The 19,805-nt window shown below is 39.5% G+C and overlaps 1 protein-coding gene across 2 annotated transcripts; it reads right to left on the bottom strand.

The window, feature by feature from the left end:
* Positions 1–6,106: 6,106 nt before the first annotated feature.
* On the bottom strand, positions 6,107–19,113 carry LOC115222904 (tetratricopeptide repeat protein 8-like). Of its 2 annotated transcripts, XM_036511890.1 has the most exons (13): positions 18,900–19,113; positions 18,181–18,368; positions 16,855–17,014; positions 16,159–16,293; positions 15,166–15,251; positions 13,739–13,937; positions 11,368–11,507; positions 10,128–10,302; positions 8,974–9,095; positions 8,090–8,173; positions 6,933–7,064; positions 6,657–6,900; positions 6,107–6,350 (listed from the first exon to the last, which is right to left on the bottom strand). In XM_036511890.1, the coding sequence occupies exons 1-11, from the start codon at positions 19,017–19,019 to the stop codon at positions 7,028–7,030; spliced, it is 1,446 nt and encodes a 481-aa protein (XP_036367783.1). In that variant the 5' UTR covers positions 19,020–19,113; the 3' UTR covers positions 6,107–6,350; positions 6,657–6,900; positions 6,933–7,027. The 2 variants fall into 2 exon arrangements, with proteins under 2 accessions (XP_036367783.1, XP_029649151.1); XM_029793291.2 differs by having other exon boundaries at positions 6,657–7,064.
* Positions 19,114–19,805: the final 692 nt, after the last annotated feature.

Raw genomic sequence — 19,805 nt, 5'->3', positions numbered from 1 at the left:
GGAGCGAACCGTTGGACTGCAGCAGAAGATTCCTTATAGTGGAGTGAAAAGCAATCAATCTATGTCAACAAGAAGTCGGGAGCGAGCGGGGCGCCTTTCCGCCTTTTCACTCACATGAAGGAAATCTCATACATACTAATATATATTATATATATATATATATATATTATATATATATATATATATATGCATATATTTATTTCTTTATATATACATACATATATTTATATTCATATATACATATATATATATATACATATATATATATAATATATATATATATATATATATATATATGTGTGTGTGTATATATAATGCATATAAATACACACACACATACTCACATATATGACTGTGTGTATTATGTATGCATATATGCATATAGATAGATAGATAGATAGATAGATAGATAGATAGATAGATAGATAGATAGATAGATAGATAGATAGATAGATAGATAGATAGATAGATAGATAGATGGATAGATAGATGTGTGTATGTATACATACATGTGTGTGTGTGGAGAGAGAGAGAGAGATAGGTGGGGAGGCGGGAGAAGCAAAAAGATATACTAAAACCAACATAAACGTATACTGATATATATATAAATACCTACATTCACACACACACACACACACACACACACACACTTGTTAAACGTTTTCTCTCTCTCTTCTATTTCCAGTTGATTAGTCATAAAATATTCACACACACACACACACACCAACACACCAGACCAGACCAGACCACAAAAGACCAGACCAAGCCAAACATATGCATCAGGGGAAAAGACAGCGTCCACCCGCTGTGGCAATCAGTTTTCAAGCAGACGATAACATAATGTCACAGATAAAGGAGAAGGAGACCAACAATGGCGGATAAAGGAGAAATCCGCAGATACTTCAGCCGGACTATAGTTCGAGAAATATACCTGTAATTGTGGAGGTATTTGGTTGATAACTAACTGCCTCAGCACAAATCTTAGACAGCTTCTCTTACCAAAAACAAAATGTATACAATTTGTCAGAAAATTAGTTACAATCAGTGCCACCTTGGGCAAGTGTCTTCTGCTATAGCCGCAGGCCAACAAAAGCTTTGAGAGTGGATTTGGTAGGCGGAAACTAAAAGAACCTCGTCGTGTTTGTGTGTGTGTGTGTATTATTATTATTATTATTAATATTATTATTATTAAGTAAGAAAATGGCGCGATTTAATGAATATAAATTATTTTATTAACATTTTTAATAAGGCCTACAATTGTTTCACTTCACACTCAAAGATTACAAACCCAAAGAATAAAATAAGTTTGCATTTTTGAATATTTAGAATAAAACAGACGACTAATTAGTCTGCCGGAGAATCTCGGTTGATCAACAAGTAGTTTCTTTTCCAATCACCAAAGTAAGTTGGGACCTGTGAAAGGAAAGCCTGTACATTGCTCAGAACGTACGGAACTAAGACAAATTAAAAATCTGAAAACAAGCATGGACATTCAGGACAAAACTTAGGGAAATGCTTTGGACAAGTTAAAAGGTTGATGGAACGCTCCATGGTTTCAGGTTTTTAGCAAAAATCCAGCAAATATAGAAGGAGGGCATAGAAGGAGATAATGATGTGGTGGCGGTGAGGGTGGTGGTGATGTTACTTTTCATCATCGTCGTCGTCGTCTTTGTTGTCATCATCATCATCATCAACATCATCATCGTCATCATCATCATTATCACCACCATCATCATCATAATCATTATCATCATCGTCATCAGCATCATTGTTATCATCACCACCACCATCATCATCGTTGTCGTCGTCGCCATCATCATCACCATTATCATCATTACCATCATCATCTTCATCATCATCATCGTCATTACCATCATCATCATCATTGCCATCGTCGTCGTCATCATCATCATCGAATAAACGATGTTTTTGCTCCCTGTTTCTGAATTTTTTTTTCTTTTAAATTTTTTTTTTGAGTTTCAATTCCATTCTTATTCCAACATCTATTCTCCGTTCCGAAGTTTTTCTTCTATTCTTTCTTTTCCTTTTTCTCTTTTTTCGTCGGAGAATGGTTGGAAACGTTCGGTAATGCTATCCAGCCAGTCTAATGTATCCCCCACACCCGCCGACACCGCCTCCGCCGCCGCTGTCACCTATCACTTTTGTTTCTGCTTTATTATCTTGAAGCACTTAACAGATTTTTGCAGACAAACCGGGAACACTTATTTTCCAGGTAGACACGGAAAAGTAAAACAGGAAGGGAAAGAGAGAGGGAGGGAGAGAGAGAGAGAGTTGAGGGGGAAGAGTCTGTTTGTGGAGATGAAGAAAGAAGAAGAGAATGAGAGAGAGAGACAGACAGACAGACAGAGACAGAATCAGACAGACAGACAGACAAACAGACAAAGAGGCAAAGGCAGAGAGGACGGAGTCCAAATGTGTGTGTGTAGGAGAGTGTATGTGACAGAGAGAGAGAGAGAGAGAGAGAAACGGACAGACAGACAGACAAACAGACACATACACACACACGCATACACGCACGCACACACACACACACAGAAAGACAGAAGGACAGACAGAGAGAGTGCAAGCTTGTGGTAATCTACAGAGAGAGAGAGAGACCAAGATAGAGAGACAGAATGGAAAAAGTCTAAGTGCATGTATGTGTATATGTATGTATGTGTATATGTATGTATGTGTGTATGCACGCATGTATAAGAGGGGAGAGAAAGAAAGAGGAGGGTTTTTAAATGTGTTTGTGTGCTGAGAGAGAGAGAGAGAGAGAGAGAGAGAGACGGAGAGTGGCGGGAAAAAAATAGAATGTAATTTAAAGAGACTTCAAGACTTCAATTGAACGGGTGGTGGGGAGGGGGCGGGAAGTAAACTAAGTGAATAAAGTACTTACCCCCCCCTTACACTTTAACAAATGAACAAATGTGTATGTATATATATATATATATGTGTATGTGTGTGTGCAAGTAATAGAAAAGTGAAAAAGATACCCATATATATATATATATGTATGTAGGTATGTATGTATGTATATGTATGAATGTATGTATGTATATATATCTATATATATATATATATGATGTATGTATATATACGTGTGTGTTTGTGTGTCTTTGTAAAATGTATACAGTACATACACATGTAGATATATATAGAGATATAATATATATATATATATATATATATATATATATATATATATATATATATATATATACATGCATACATACATACATACATGTTTCCGACGAAGAGCTCCGCTCGAAATGTTAAACCCTCCTCCTTCCCTTCCTTCCTGGGCGTCCAATAATACTATATTTGTTCCACGTTGTTGTGTTTTTTTGTGCTTTCATGTTTGGATTAACTTTACATACATACATACATACATACATACATACATACATACATACATACATATATACATACATACATACATACATACATACATACATACATACATACATACATACATACATACATACATACGTACGTACGTACCTACGTACCTACGTACACATACATATATAGAAAAATAGAGGTAAATTAAATAGCATAGAAAATAAATTCTTGCTTTATTAAAATTATCTCCCCCTCTAAAAGATGCATCACAATTTCCAAAAGGTAATGAACACCAGCTCTAATTGAGATGAGGATATAACCTTAACATTCAATAATACTCCAATCCCGACATGCCACTAAGGAAAAGGACAAGCAGATTGCCTTAAGACATTATATGAGGATAAGAGAAACATAAGCCCGTGACTATCCTCTTATTTTCACACGAATTAATTATAGGAAGATGAGGGGACAGCCATGGGCATAGGTTTCTGATTCAATGGGTCTCATTAGCACGACAATTGTTATAAACCAGCAATATACAATCTGCTGTCCGCGGTCCGCATGTATCCCGCGAAGGCATTTTGTGCGGTCCGCGAAGACATTTTGTGCGGTCCGCGAAGGCATTTTGTGCGGTCCGCGAAAGCATTTTGTGCGGTCCGCGAAGGTATTTTGTGCGGTCCGCGAAGACATTTTGTGCGATCCGCGAAGACATTTTGTGCGGTCCACGAAGGCATTTGTTTTGTTTTTGTTTGTCAAAACTCTTTCGTTGTTACTTGCAACTTTTTCAATGACTTTCTTCTCGGTGTGTTATTTGGCGTAACCTGTCGAGACACAACAAAATTTGTTCCAACACACGAATCCACATAAAGAAGCTTGCAAACCAGACACAAAGACAAGCTAGCGATACAATATTTTCTAGAAGGTGAAAAAGTCACCACAGTTCAAAGTGATACGAGAAATGCTAAACACAGAGGGGACAAACAAGGACAGACAAACGGATTAAGTCGATTACATCGACCCAAATGCGTAACTGGTACTTATTTAATCGACCCCGAAAGGATGAAAGGCAAAGTCGACCTCGGCGGAATTTGAACTCAGAACGTAACGCAGACGAAATACCGCTAAGCATTTCGCCTGGCGTGCTAACGTTTCTGCCAGCTCGCCGCCTTAATAACAATAACAACAACAATCCATGTATGGAATTTATGAATATTTTAATGAATCGCTACGCGCGTTTCCGCAAGTCACGTGTATCTTACGATCATGGTCCGTATTCCTGGAATGATTTACAGAACAGCCCGCAGTTATCCAGGGACATCGGGTGGATCGCAGTCATGCGTTCATTTCTTCGGACGTTATGGTATTAACGTTCGAAGCAGTTCGGACTGCGTTGCAATCGTCCCAGGAATACGGATTATGGTCTTAGGAAGCATGTGCTTAGCGGAAACATGTAGCGGTGCATTAAAATATTTATACATTCCATCCGTAGATTGAACTCGGAACGATGTGGTTGAGAAGCAAGCTTCTTACCACAAAGCCACGCCTGCGCCAGTGTACACACACATTAAGCATATATAAACGCGTGTGGCTGTGTGGTAAGTAGCTTGTCTACCAACCGCATGGTTCCGGGTTCAGTCACACTGCGTGGCACCTTGGGTAAGTGTCTTCTACTATAGCCTCGGGCCGACCAAACCCTTGTGAGTGGATTTGGTAGATGGAAACTGAAAGAAGCCCGTCGTATATATATATATATATATATATATATATATATATATTATATATATATATATATATATATATATATATATGCGTGTGTGTGTTTGTCCCCTAGCATTGCTTGACAACCGATGCTGGTGTGTTTATGTCCCCGTCACTTAGCGGTTCGGCAAAAGAGACCGATAGAATAAGTACTGGGCTTACAAAAGAATAAGTCCCGGGGTCGAGTTTGCTCGATTAAAGGCGGTGCTCCAGCATGGCCGCAGTCAAATGACTGAAACAAGTAAAAGAGTATATATGTATATATACACGCACACACACACACGCACGTCCGCACGCACACACGTATCTGTGTGTTATTCACTCGTACAACCATCCACATGAATAGTTACTATTTACATGGAAACAATAAATTGTCAGAGATAAGATTATCTGCTGAGGCAGCATCGAATTATTAAAAGCCTGAAATGCATAATAAACTGCGTAAAAATAACGTTTGTAATTTAATTTTACGTGCGTGCGTGTGTGCGGTTGAGTTCACGAGCGTAGTGATCAAAGGGAAATAACTTGTACGTGTCTTCATTTAATCACTTTGAAATTTCTAGGTTCTGTCCCTTGCCAGTTTTTATAGCAAACACACAGACGAACGGACAGACAGACTGACGTTGACGACACTCATTCACATTTATTAAATGATGCCCCAGCATGGCCACAGTCTAATGAATAAAACGAGTAAAAATTTAAAAAATAAGACTGCATGAGACAATAAAATATAAGAATATAGACAGGCTTTTATTCTTCTTTCGTTTTTATTCTTTTTTCTTGTTTTTATTTTTCTTTCTTTTGTTTTTATTTTTCTTTCTTTTGTTTTATTCTTCTTTCGTTCTTCTTTTTTTGTTTTTATTCTTTCTTTCGATCTTATTCATCTGTCTTTCTTTTTTTGTTATTCTTTTTTCTTTTTTTTATTTTATTCTTCAACTTCAAGTCTTAACAGAAATAAACTTTGGATTTCTTTGCGCTATATCCCTAAGGCAGCGTTTTCCAAACTGTGGACCCCGACCTTTTCAGTGGGTCGCGAGATAAATAAAATGGGTCTCGACAAAATAAAAGGGAAAAGAAAAAAAACGCAAGCGGACGCTGAGGGCAGAATATAAATCAGCGTTTTTCAAGCAGTGGGTCCTGACCCTTCAGTGGGTCGTGACAAAAAAGTCTGAAAAACGCTGTCCTAAGATATTACTGGTTAATCCAGGACAATTCGCTTTAATCTTCTCTCTCTCTCTCTCTCTCTTCCACTCTTGTTTTCTTTCTCCCTCTCACTCTTTCTCATCTCCCCTTCTCCCTCTCCTTATTCTCTCACTCCCTCTCTCTCTCTCTCTGTTCCACTCTTTCATGTTCTTTCTCTCTTTATCTGTCTTTAAATCTCTCTCCTTCACACCCTCTCCCCTTCCTCATTCTCTTTCTGTTCTCACTTTCTTTCTTCTCCCTTTCACAACCTTCCTCTCTCTCCACCTCTCCCTCCCTCCCTCTCTCTTCTCCCTTTCACAACCTTCCTCTCTCTCCACCTCTCCCTCCCTCCCTCTCTCTTTCACAACCTCTCTCTCTCTCTCTCTCTCTCTCTCTCTCTCCTCCTCCTCCTCTCCAAACCCTTATTTCAGTAAATCCCAACCTCTCATCATTGTGACACCTTTTCTTGTTACTGCCACAGTTGACATCGCTGCTGTTGTCGTTGTTGTTGTTGCTGTTATTCCCACTGTTGTTGTTGATGCTACTGTCATCATTATATCTACTACAATTGCTACTACTGCTGCTGCTACTGCTGCTGTTGTTGTTGTTGTTGTTGTTCTTCTTCTCTTCTTCTTCTTCTTCTTCTTGCAGCCAAACCCTCAAAGAAGAGAGAAGTGCTGACACAACTGCTGCAGCAGCTCCTTCGACTCTGTGTGCTGCGGGAAGGCCTTCAATGCCTTCAGCACAGCATTGTAACTGCCCTGCAGGTCACCAAGCTGGTTGGGGAGAGAGAGAGAAACAATGAGAAACAATTAGCATTCATCAGTGAAGATGTTGGTAGTCAAAGACAAAATGAAGAGGAATAATTCATGAAAGACAGCACACTGGTGCTGATGCCATGTAAAAAGTGACCGGTACATTCTGTAGTGGCTGGCACTAGGAAAGGCGTTTGACCAAATAAACCATGCCAAAGCACACTCACCAGTGCTGGTGTCATGTAAGAGGCACCCAGTACACTCTGCAAAGTGGTTGGAATTAGGAAAGGCATCCAGCCTTAGAAACAGTGCCAAAGCAGACCTTGCTGGTGCTGGTGCCATGTAAAAAAGCACCCAGAACACTCTGCAAAGTGGTTGGAATTAGAAAAGGTATCCAGCTGTAGAAACCATACCAAAAGTTGACAATGGAACCTGGTGCCAGCTCCAGTCAAACCGTCCAACCCATACCAGCATTGTTAAACGGAAGTAAAATGATGATGATCTTCATTGTCTTATTGTATGTGTAAAATATAAAATGGATAAATACATCAGAAGTGAATGAACCAACAAGGGTGCATTTATGTGGTCATATGATCCAGCTAGACATAGCAGCCAAATCTCAAATCCCACCTTTCAGTCTTAAAACAGGAAGGAAATCTTCCTTCTCTTTCAGCCTCCTTGTGATCTCACTGTACCAGTTGTACACCTCGTGTATGACAGTGATACAACCAGCATGTGATATCAACACAGGGGCACACACAAACACACATGCACACACATACACACATTCTACAGAGGTTTTGGAGGATTTCAGATCACTGATGCGATGACATCTCTATTCATTCACGGTCACATGACCAAGAAGGTAAGACAGAACAGCGACAAAAGAACCAGAGGGCGAAAGTGTGATGTGAGAAACAGAATAACAGGGACAAGAGGGAGAGAGAGAGAGATGTGTATGAGCCGTTAATGTTTTGTGCAGAGGCTCTTTTTCAATTTAAAGAAGACAGAAAATAGAAAGGAAATTGCTGTAAATGTATTAATACCTTCTCGTTGAGTGCAGCATAGTTGTAATGTGGTTCAAACATGTGCGGAGCCAAAACAAAAGCAGACTGATAGAAAGACCTCGCCTAGAGAATAGAAAAACAAAAAGGAAACCATGAGACATTATTTGGATAAAAGAAATATCTTATAAAAGAGAAATAGTCTTCATAAAATCCTACATTTTACATCTATATAATAGAAATGAGAAGTAAATAATAATAACACTTTCTACTAAAGGCACAAGGCCTGAAATTTGGAGGAGGGGGGTAGTTAATTATATTGACCCCAGTGCGTAACTGGTACTTATTTTATCAACCCTGAAAGGATGAAAGGCAGTCGACCTTGGCAGAATTTGAACCCAGAATGTAGTGGCAGCCGAAATGCTGCTAAGCATTTTGCTTGGCATGCTAATGATTCTGCCAGCTTGCCGCCTTCTTAATAATAATAATAATAATAATAATAATAATAATAATAATAATAATAATTTCAAATTTTTGCCACAAAGACAGCTTGGGGGAGGTGGGGGTGAGTCGATTACATTGACCCCAGTGCACAACTGGTACTCCGAAAAGATAAAAGGCAAAGTCGACCTTGGCAGAATTTGAACTCGGAACGTAAAGACAGACGAAATAGCACCAAGCATTTCATCCAGCATGCTAATGATTCTGCCAATTCGCCTCCTTAGTAATAATAATAATCATAATCCCGTCTAATAGAGGGAGGAGGAGGAGAATAGGTGAGCAGAGGAGGAGGAGAGGAAAGAGAAGGGTGAGAAGAGATGGAGAAGGAGGGGGAAATAAGCCAAAAAACAGATTAAATTAATTCAAAAGTTTTCGAAAATCTGCAGAAAAAAAAGAACCCAACAAGTAAGAGATGCTGCTGTTACCATTTCCAATGTCCTCTCTTTAACTCAATAACCCCAAAGTTATTGTAAGCTTCAGCATGGTCGTTGTTGTTAGAGAGGGCCATCCTGAAACACTGGTGAGCCAGATCAAGGTCACCAATTCCCTAAAAAAAATATATAACAATCATTAGCATGAAGACAACAACAACAATGATGATTTTATGATTCAGTGTGACCATGAGATAGAGAATAGGAAGCCAGACATGGTCTTAATTGAGAAAGAAAACAAACTATGCTGGATCGTAGATATAGCATGCCAAGTTGACAACAAGGTATGCGATAAGGAAGAAAGAAAAGTCGATAGGTATGACAGGTTAGCTTGGGAGGTAAAGCAGTTGTGGTCGATGAAAAAGGTGGTAGTGGTACCAGTAATTGTCAGAGCCCTGGGAACAGTGAGCAAAAATCTTGAGAAGTACATGGAACAAATAGGGGCTGCAATAAGGGTGGAGCACTTGCAGAAAACAGCACTGCTTGGAACCACTCAAATACTCCAGAAGGTGCTCGAAAAATAAGAGGTGTTACCTTAGTTCACTGGTAGTGAACAACTGACACTGTAGTACATCTCCAATGTTAGAAGCTGTGCAAAAGCAATAATAATAATAATAATTCCATATTTTGGCACAAGGCCAGCAATTTCATAGGAGTGGTCTAGTTGATTGTATCAACCCTAGTGTTCAACTGGTACTTGCATTATCGACCCTGAAAGGGATGAAAGGCACAGTTGACCTCAATGAATTTTGAACTCAGGACGTAAAAATGGAGAAAATGCTGCTAAGGCATTTTGCCTGGCATTATAACAAGTCTGTTGGTCCACCACCTTATTTTCAAATTTTGGCACAGAGACAGTAGTTCCTGAGGTGGGGGAGAGTCAATTGCCTCACCCCCAGGGCTCAATGAGTTTCAATACAAAATATATATCATAAACACAGAAATAGAGAAGAATATAAAATATGAGAATAACAGTACAGAAGAATATAAACATGGGAATGATGGTGGATAAGAATATAAGAATAACAGCAGGGAAGAATATAAAACATGGGAATAACAGTGGAGAAGAATGTAAACATGAGAATAACAGTAGAGAGGAATATAAACATAAGGAGAGTGAGAAGAGAGAGGGAAAAAGAGCAACTTACAATGGCTACATGTCCCACATTGTACCAGATATCTGCCAGAACCATGTTGTCATCAGCCAAAGCCAAGGCCTTGCTGAAACACACCATTACCATATCAAACTGCTGGGCATAGAAACAACAAAGGCCCATGTTGCAGAACAACTCAGACTTGTACACCCCCATCTGGAGCAGCCGCCTACACAGAAAGTCAAAAGGAATTGTCATATTAGAAGAGGTTAAATACTACCGAGCATGCATCTATATACGTTTAATTTATATATGTGTGTATATGTGTGTATATATCATCATTACTATTGTGGTTTTAATGTCCATTTTTTTTCCATGCTTGCATAGGTCAGACAGGATTCGTTGATGCAGATTTTATATGGCCAGATGCCCTTGCTGTCACCAACCCTCAAATGTTTTCCAAGCAAGACATAATTTCATAGCAGACTGGTAACAAAGGCCACTGTTTGAATAATGGTGATGTTCATTTACAACTGTTGGGTGATGTTAACACCAGAAGACACACAAGCACCCAGTATGGGATTGAGGCAGTATTACATTAAAATAGTCATTTCAAAACGTGTAGAATGAAGGATGACAGTTTCAACACTACTTATAAAGTTTTTTAAAGTCTTGTAAAGTCTAATATATTCTTTTGTAGTCTTATTCCATCTTATAAATATTTTGCAATAAAATACTTACTGTGGAGAGACTTTTTGAACAGCCTGTATTAAAAATGCGTATTGAGTAAATGTATGTTGTTCAAGGAGTTAATGAGTTAATGCATGATGAGTTAATGCGTGATGTGAAATGTGTGATGTGAAATGTGTGATGTGAAATGTGTGATGTGAAATGTTTTATGCATGTTGTGTAATTTGTGATGTTCGCCTAAACAATTCAAAACAATGCTCCAGTATGACCACACTCCAACAACTGAAACAAGTAAAAGATAAAATACCTTCTCCCTCTCCCCCTCTGCTTCCCTGTTTCTCATCTTTTTCATTCTCACCCTCTCTCTCTCTCTCTCTCTCTCACTCACTCCATCTCTCTCATTCTCCCTTCTCCATCTCTCCTACCCCTACTGCTCTCCCAGCCTCCCTCTGTTTCTCATCTTTTTCCTTTCTCACCTTCTCTCCATTTCTCTCTCTTTTTCACTCTCCCTTCTCCATCTCTCCTACCTCTCCCTCCTTTCTACATCCCTCCCACCCTCTCTCCTTTCGTGCCCCAAGCAATCGAATCCGTCCTTCAGCCCTACCTGAAGTACTTGAGGGCCACTTCAGGCTGATCGTTGTAGAAATGGTTTGTGGCAATACACGCTATGGCTTCCACTTGCATGCTGTCCAATTCCAGCACCTTGCGGTAGTACTTCACAGACTCTTCCAGCTGGTTCAGGCTCTGACAATTAAAAAAAGGGAGGAGAAGAGGAAGAAGAAGAAGAAGAAGAAGAATTCATAAACAGAGATGAGACGAGATACGGAAGCTAAAAGAAAGAAAAAAAGGAAAGAGAAGAGAGAAGGAAAGAAAAAGAGAAAAGAAGACAGAAAAGAGGGAGGAGGGGGGGGAGGGGGGAAGAAGAGAGCAGATAAGATGAAGAGGAAGCAAAGTAGACAGAAAAGATAAATGAGAAAGAAAGAATTCAGGGGAAAAAGAAAAGAAAGAATATGGACTATGACTACTACTACTACTACAACAACAACCACAACAGCAACAATAAAGAGAAATGAAAATAAAACAAACCCAAAATAACAACAAGGAAATAGAAAACATTAAAGTTAAATAATTCTAACAAAAAAAGGTGAAAGTAATTCTGTTCTGTGACCTGCTTGGCATTTGGAAGGACATCCAGCCGTAAGAACCGTGCCAATCTAAGTAATACTGTTAGCCTGGTGAGTCAACAGAGAGCTTATGAAGTATTATGCCCAGATTGATAATCCCCTGCTATTTTTGCTACATGTGTATGTGTGTGTGTGTATCTTTCTGTATGTGTTTGTTCCCCCCCTTCATCACTTGACAACCTGTGTTGTTGTGTTTACATCCCCATAACTTAGCGGTTCGGGAAAGAGACAATAGAATAAGTGCTAAGCTTAAAAATAAGCCCTTGGGTTGAATTGTTCAACAAAAACACTTTACAGCGGTGCTCCAGCATGGCTACATTAGCTCCCTCTTAGTAATACAACATTTCTCTCTCTTATACAGTCTGTACATAATTATTTAGTTATTCATTAATTTTTTTAAAGATAATCAACAAAATATTATAGAATTTTCCAAAGACAGAGAACCAAATATACTGAAATACGTAATCCATCTTATAGTATTGTTTTATTTGGAATAAGAAAGATGGAAAGTAAACAGCAAAGCACCAGACTTCATGTCTGCCAATATATTATTCCATCTTCCAAGATTCTTTGTTCATGTCTTATTAGTTTTGCCCATCCCAAGAGTCTTGTGCTGATGTCTCTGACACATTTTTGGTATTAGTGCCAATTTATGAAATCAGTATTTCACTGGGAATTGACTTCTGACACAAATAGAAGAATATTGACAAGCAGCAAAATCGATAAGCTACAAGACAACTAATTCCATTCATAAACTTGGTAGATTTGATTAATTAATGGAAGGTCAGCATGATCTCTTCCACTGGACCAACAGATCGAAGAGAACAGGTTATCTTCAGACCAGAAATCCAGTTTGAATGCTTGCAAGAATATGGACTTTCCAAACAGCTGCCAAAGACCAGGTGATGATGTCAAATTATATCGGAACAAATTCAATAACAAAGTGTGTTACCCTGATTCCATCAATATTAACCCTTTCGATACCAAACTTCCTGAGACTGACCTACGTTCTACGATACAAACATCGTGTTTTTACAGTGTTCTTAATTTAAATATTCAATAATATTCGTAAAAAGCACCCACTACACTCACGGAGTGGTTGGCATTAGGAAGGGCATCCAGCCGTAGAAACACTGCCAGATCTGACTGGGCCTGATGCAGCCGTCCGGCTTCACAGACCCCAGTCGAACCGTCCAACCCATGCTAGCATGGAAAACGGACGCTAAATGATGATGATGATGATGATGAATAATTAATTTAAATATTCCAAGCTGTTGGAATTGTAACTGTAGCAGGCAAAATGCTTAACATTATTTCATCTGGAGTAAAGATTTTTACCAACATAACATGGGCAGTCCTGGTTTAGGACGAATGTTGCTGTAATTTAACCCCAGGAGACATCATCTCCAGTTGACTATATGACACGATCTGTGTCCTTATATTTTCAAACAAGGACTAAACCAGGACTGCCATGTATGTTGGCAAAAATTTTTACTCCAAAGTACTGTTGCTGAAGGTCTTTCGTTGTGAGATTTAAAAATAGTAATTTTCTAAGTATTTCATCTGTCTTTACATTCTGAGTTCAAATTCTGCCACAGTCAACTTTGTCTTTCATCCTTTTGGGATAGATAAAATAAGTACCAGTTGATAATTGTGGTCAATGTAATTGACTTATCCCCTCCCACCAAATTGCTGGCTTTGTGTCAAAATTTGAAACCAGTTTAAACTTTCTATCAAACTTCCATGTGAATTTATGCTCAAAACTCTGACTTAATAATTAAACCAACTTACTTCATAAATCCTGGCAATGCCAATCAGCAGAGTTACCTCTCCTGCAAACCTGTTCAAGCCACTTTTGTACATGTCGATGGCGTTGAGAGGCTGGTCCAACTTCACGTAGACTTTACTGATGTAATGATAAATGGCCACAGTCTCTTGTTCACTCAGGGCTTGCTTCAAATACACCTCAGCATCACGATACAGACCCATCCTGTACAAAATAGAATAACACATAATACAACGTTTTGGGATTTGGTTTGCAAGATTCTTTATATGAGTTTGTATTGAAAAGGTTGCAAGACGCAACGAAAATTTTAGGACAATAAAAATAAGAAAAAAGTGGAAATTTTAGCGGTGAGTATGTTACAAAATAAGGCACAAAAAGAAAATGACTCTCCCCAGACACAATAGAACATAAAACAACATTTTAAAATTGGAATTAAAATAAAAATATGCTTCAGGTTCACTCCCACTGCATGACACCTTGGGCAAGTGTTTTCTACTAAAACCCAATGCTTTGCAAATAAATTTGGTCGACAGAATTTAGTGTCGAAGCTTGTTGTGGCTGCGTGGTAAGATATTTGCTTCCCAACCACACGGTTCTGGGTTCAGTCCCATTGTGTGACACATTGCATATCTTTCGCTATAGCCTCAGGTCAGCAAAAGCCTGTGAGTGGATTTCAGAGGGAAACTAAAAGAAGCCTGCGTCACGTACATGGCACCCATGAAATCGTAGTTGTGGCCATTGCCAGAGTCATTCAAATGGCACCCGTGCAGGTGGTATGTAAATTGTACCCTTAACACTCTTGGGGTGGTTGGCATTAGGAAGGGCATCGAGGTGTAGAAAACCATGCCGATTCAGATTGGAACCTGGTGCAGCCCTCTGACTTACCAGTTCCAGTCAAACCATCCAAGCCAAGCAAGCATGGAAAGCAGACGTTAAATGATGATGATGATGATAAAACCACCTCCCTGGTGGTTTTATATATATATATATATATATATATATATATATATATATATATATATATGTATGTATGTAGGTATGTATATATACATACATATATACATACACACACATCTACATATATACACATACATACATAGACATATATATATATTTCTTTATTGCCCACAAGGGGCTAAACATAAAGGAGACAAACAAGGACAGACAAAGGGATTAAGTCGATTACAACGACCCCAGTGCAAAACTGATACTTTATTTATCGACCCCGAAAGGATGAAAGGCAAAGTCGACCTCGGCGGAATTTGAACTCAGAATGTAGTGGCAGACGAAATACTGCTAAGCATTTCACCCGGCGTGCTAACGATTCTGCCAGCTCAGAATATATACACACATGCGCGCGCGTGCACACACACACACACACAGATGGAGTGACAGGTGATGAGGAGAGAGATAAAGGTAAAAGAGCAATCACCTGTAGCAGCACTTGGCATAATGGAATTGCCACCACCAGACCTGGTCCTTGCTGTTTTTCAAGGCCATATTTGCAAACTTTGAAGCCTGTCAAATAAACATAAACGGAAAGATGAAAACATGGACGGTCTTCATCGACATCTTCTTCCTTCTTCACATCCGTTGTGGTTTAATGGCCTGCATTTTTAAACTTTAGCTTGTTTCAATCGCTGGACTGCAAACCATACTGGGGCACCATCATGAAGGGTTTAGTTGAACAAATAAACCTCAGTGCTTCTATTTTCAAAATCTTATTCTATCGATGTATTTTGTTGAGCTGCTAAGTTACAGAAACATAACTGAACCAACACTGGTTGTCAAGTAACGGAAGAACACATACACACATACACACACACACACACAACGTTTTGTGTATATGTCTGTCCCCCGCACCCATCACTTGACGGCTGGTGTTGGTTTGTTTACATCCCTGTAACTTAGTGGTTCAGCAAAAGCGATTGATAAAATAAGTACCAGACTTTAAAAAATAAGCACTAAGATGCCTCAGCATGGCCACAGCCCCATGGCTGAAACAAGTAAAAGATAAAACATAAAACAAAATATATATATATATATATATATATATTTATTGACCCCTAAAGGATAAAAGGCAAAGTAGACCTTTGCCTTTTATCCTTTAGGGGTCAATAAAATAAGTACCAGTTGAATACTGGGGTCGACATAATCGAATTACACCTTTCCCAAATTTGCTGGCCTTGTGCCAAAATTTCAGACCAACATTTACATTTATATTCTTCTTCGATCAATTCGATTTTCAGTTGTTATTAGTGATTTATTCATGAATATACACATTGGCACAGGCTGGATTTGAACTTGGAACTTTTATTTCTAAATGAAGAGTACAGACATCCATATCTACCAAGACACAGTTGAGAATATGTTCATCTTCACATTACCTAAGTAAAAAGAAAAAGGAAAAAAATGATACTCTTACTGTTCGAATGTCATTCTCATGATAGAAAATATATTCAAAGAGAGACTTGGATAATTCCGGACGAAGTGAGTATTTATTCAAGTTCAAACGGGCCAAATTGATGAAAGCACCATCAGGTGAGGAAACCATGGACGCCTGCAACGAAAGAAAACAGCAACGTTAATTAAATCCTTGAATAAATGATTGCTTGGTAACACTAGCGTAGCTAGGAACTGGACAGTCAACCTTTTGCTCCACATCTGACCATCAACCTGACCAGTGTGAAGTTGCTTATAAGCATTGCTGGCACTTGTGCTGGAGGCAGGTGAAAAAACATTCGAGCGAGGTCGTTGCCAGTGCCACCGGACTGGGTCCTGTGCAGGTGGCACATAAAAAGCACCATTTGAGCGTGGCCATTGCCAGTACCGTCTAACTGGTCCTAATGCCGGTGGCACGTAAAAGCACCCACTGCATTCACAGAGTGGTTGGCATTAGGAAGGGCATCCAGCTGTAGAAACTCTGCCAGATCAAGATTGGAGCCTGGAGCAGCCATCTGGTTCGCCAGTCCTCAGTCAAATCGTCCAACCCATGCTAGCATGGAAAGCAGATGTTAAACGATGTTGATGATGATGATGATGATGTGAATAAATAAGCATTTGACAGAAAGAAATCTGAATGCTAAAGAGTTAATAGAAAGAAAAAACAAAATCTACTTACTGTCCCCAGCCGCACATATCTAGCAGATGTTGAGCTGACTGGCCGAGCTGTGTGTGCAGTGCGTGCAGTCTGAAGTGCTGACTCCATGGTGCCTGGTCTGCTTGACTGAGTTCCTGGACGAATAAAACCAGTCACTGGACGGCCAGACTGTGTCACAGGTCTGTCAAATACACATAAAAGCACATGAGAAACACTTCACTCCAATCAAATAATATATTATTAATGCTTTCTTGGAAAATTTCCTCTGGTTCTCCTTATTTTAAGACATTGACCAATAGTTGTGATACCTGTGCCGGTGGCACGTAAAAAGCACCATCCGAACGTGGCTGATGCCAGCGTGGCCTTGACTGGCTTCCGTACCGGTGGCACGTAAAATGCACCAACCGATCATGGCCGCTGCCAGCCTCCCCTGGCACCTGTGCCAGTAGCACGTAAAAAGCACCCACTACACTCATGGAGTGGTTGGCGTTAGGAAGGGCATCCAGCTGTAGAAACTCTGCCAGATCAGACTGGAGCCTGGTGCAGCCCCTGGTCGAACTGTTCAACCCATGCTAGCATGGAAAGCGGACGCTAAATGATGATGATGATGTATCAATATCAGAAAGAAAACATTTCCAAAGACATTTTATGTGCCACCAGCACAGGTGCCAGGGGAGGCTGGCAACAGCCACAATCAGTTGGTGGTTTTTAGGTGCCACTGACGCGGAAGCCAGTCAAGGCGGCATTGGCATCAGCCACATATGGCCGATGTCAGACAGAATTTTGTTGAGGTAGATTTTTCCACTGCCGGATGCCCTTCCTGGGACCAACCCTCACCTATTTCCAGCTAAGGTAATATTTCCTCATGGCCAGACATGAGTCTTTCACAGAAAACAAGAAACGAACAACATCGCTTGTATGATGGTGATGCTCGTTTGCAAACATCTCATGATACTGAGACACACACACATATATAGATATAAAAGTGTACGTGTGAATGTATATATGAATATATCTGTATTTGCATCTATGTATACACACACATGCACACAATGGACTTCTTCTAGTTTCTGCTTACCAACCCCACTGACAAGACTTTGGTCAACACAAAGTTAAAGCAGAAGACACTGGCCCAAAGTGCCACACAATGGGACTGAACTCAAAACCACATGGCTGGAAAGCAAGCTTCTTAACCACACACCCACACTTGCCCCAGGGGTAGAGGTAGAAGTGATTAAAAACCTCAATGTTTTATTAAACCTGAAAAGATAGAAGGCAAAGTCAACTCTGATAAACATAAAGAAAAAACAATAACGACAATAATAAACTGAAGGAAGAGAAACAAACCTGATTGCAGGGTTTATACCATCCGGCCTGGATTCCAGTGAGCTTGATTGCAATGAAGTCCCTGGACGTACATTCTGAGCAAGGGCATTTTCATCAAGAATACTCTCTGCAATTGTTTCTTCTTCCAAATCTGCATCGTCGACATAAACCTGCTCAGTCAATGCCCGTGTTTTCAATGACCAGGCTGCCTAAACCAGAACAAAAAAAAAATAATAATTCTAGATGTTTGAGAAAAAAAAACTGCTTTTAATTTTATGTAATTGTTGTGGCAGATGACCCCAGGTAGAGAAGTGGGCTGGTCCACTCCTAATAAATAGTGGACGGACACAGTCAGTAATGTCGGTCAGTGAGGTACGTTGTTTGGGTCAGTCCCACAGACAACGAAATATATCTATTTCTTTACTACCCACAAGGGGCTAAACACAGAGAGGACAAACAGGACAGACAAACGGATTAAGTCGATTATATCGACCCCAGTGCGTAACTGGTACTTATTTAATCGACCCCGAAACGAAATATATCGTCATAATGAGGGACATAACAGTGACGATGAGGCTTTAAAATATCTTCTCCATTTGTATTTGCTTAATCTACGTTCAGTAACTAAATAGAAATCTAGAATAAAAGAAATAATTAAATGAAATAATCAAAAGAATTCAAACAAGCAACAAGTTAAAATCTTTCGCGGCCATTGTTGTCAAATGAATAGCGTTATTTACCTCGTCATAGGGCGTTTTTTCAAGAATACTGGTGCATAATTCGGCGCATTCTTTGAATTTTCTTCGTCTAAAGTTACTTATAGCATAAAACATTGGATGCATTCTCTCAAAGGGTGGCATGTTTAATGCGATGACTAAATATATGTACACGTAAGTAAATATGTATAAATAAATAGAATTCTTTAAGTACTATCAATCGGCCATGTTGTATATACGTTACCAAAACAACCTTTAAAGGGAAATAACTGTAGTGAAATAAATCGAGTCATTTCCCTTGAGCCATTTCCACGTTTTTTATTGCGTCTATTTTCATATATATTTCGTTATTACCCACAAGGGGCTAAACATAGAGGGGACAAACAAGGACTGTTACACCAGGAATCTGAGTCCACCGTTAGCTTTGGGAGATACTCAGTCTCATGTCGGCAGTATCGAATATTTGTTTTCAGATGCTTGCGTACAGCTTGTTTGTACAAATACTGGAATCGAAATCTTCGCATTCTGAGCGTCAGGTAGGTTTCAGCAGTCATCTGGGAGAATGGGGTCTGTTTCAGGGTCGGTAGGGGCCTTCCTCTCGACGGCTTTACAGAGCACCGATCCCCCCTATCAATGATGTGAAGCTCCGCCTTCTGGATCGACTGACACGTATTTAACCATCGACAATCAATGTCCCTTCATTCATCCCTGCTTTCACATGTTCCCTAGGTAAATGATTTGGGTGTTATAACAGTTGAATTCGACCCCACGTTTGACTACAGGGAAATCACGAGTTGATCATGTGTGCAAACCCCCATTTCAGTCCAATCAATGCTTTTTTCGGAAATATTAAATTTCTAAATCTCTCATAGAGATATGTACGGTGGTGGGGCGATAGAATGGTTGTATACTGTCAATCTAACGCAACGT

This window comes from Octopus sinensis, linkage group LG21, assembly GCF_006345805.1.
Source record: "Octopus sinensis linkage group LG21, ASM634580v1, whole genome shotgun sequence".
NCBI lineage: Eukaryota > Metazoa > Mollusca > Cephalopoda > Octopoda > Octopodidae > Octopus > Octopus sinensis.
This window is presented reverse-complemented; position numbering and strand designations above follow the sequence as displayed.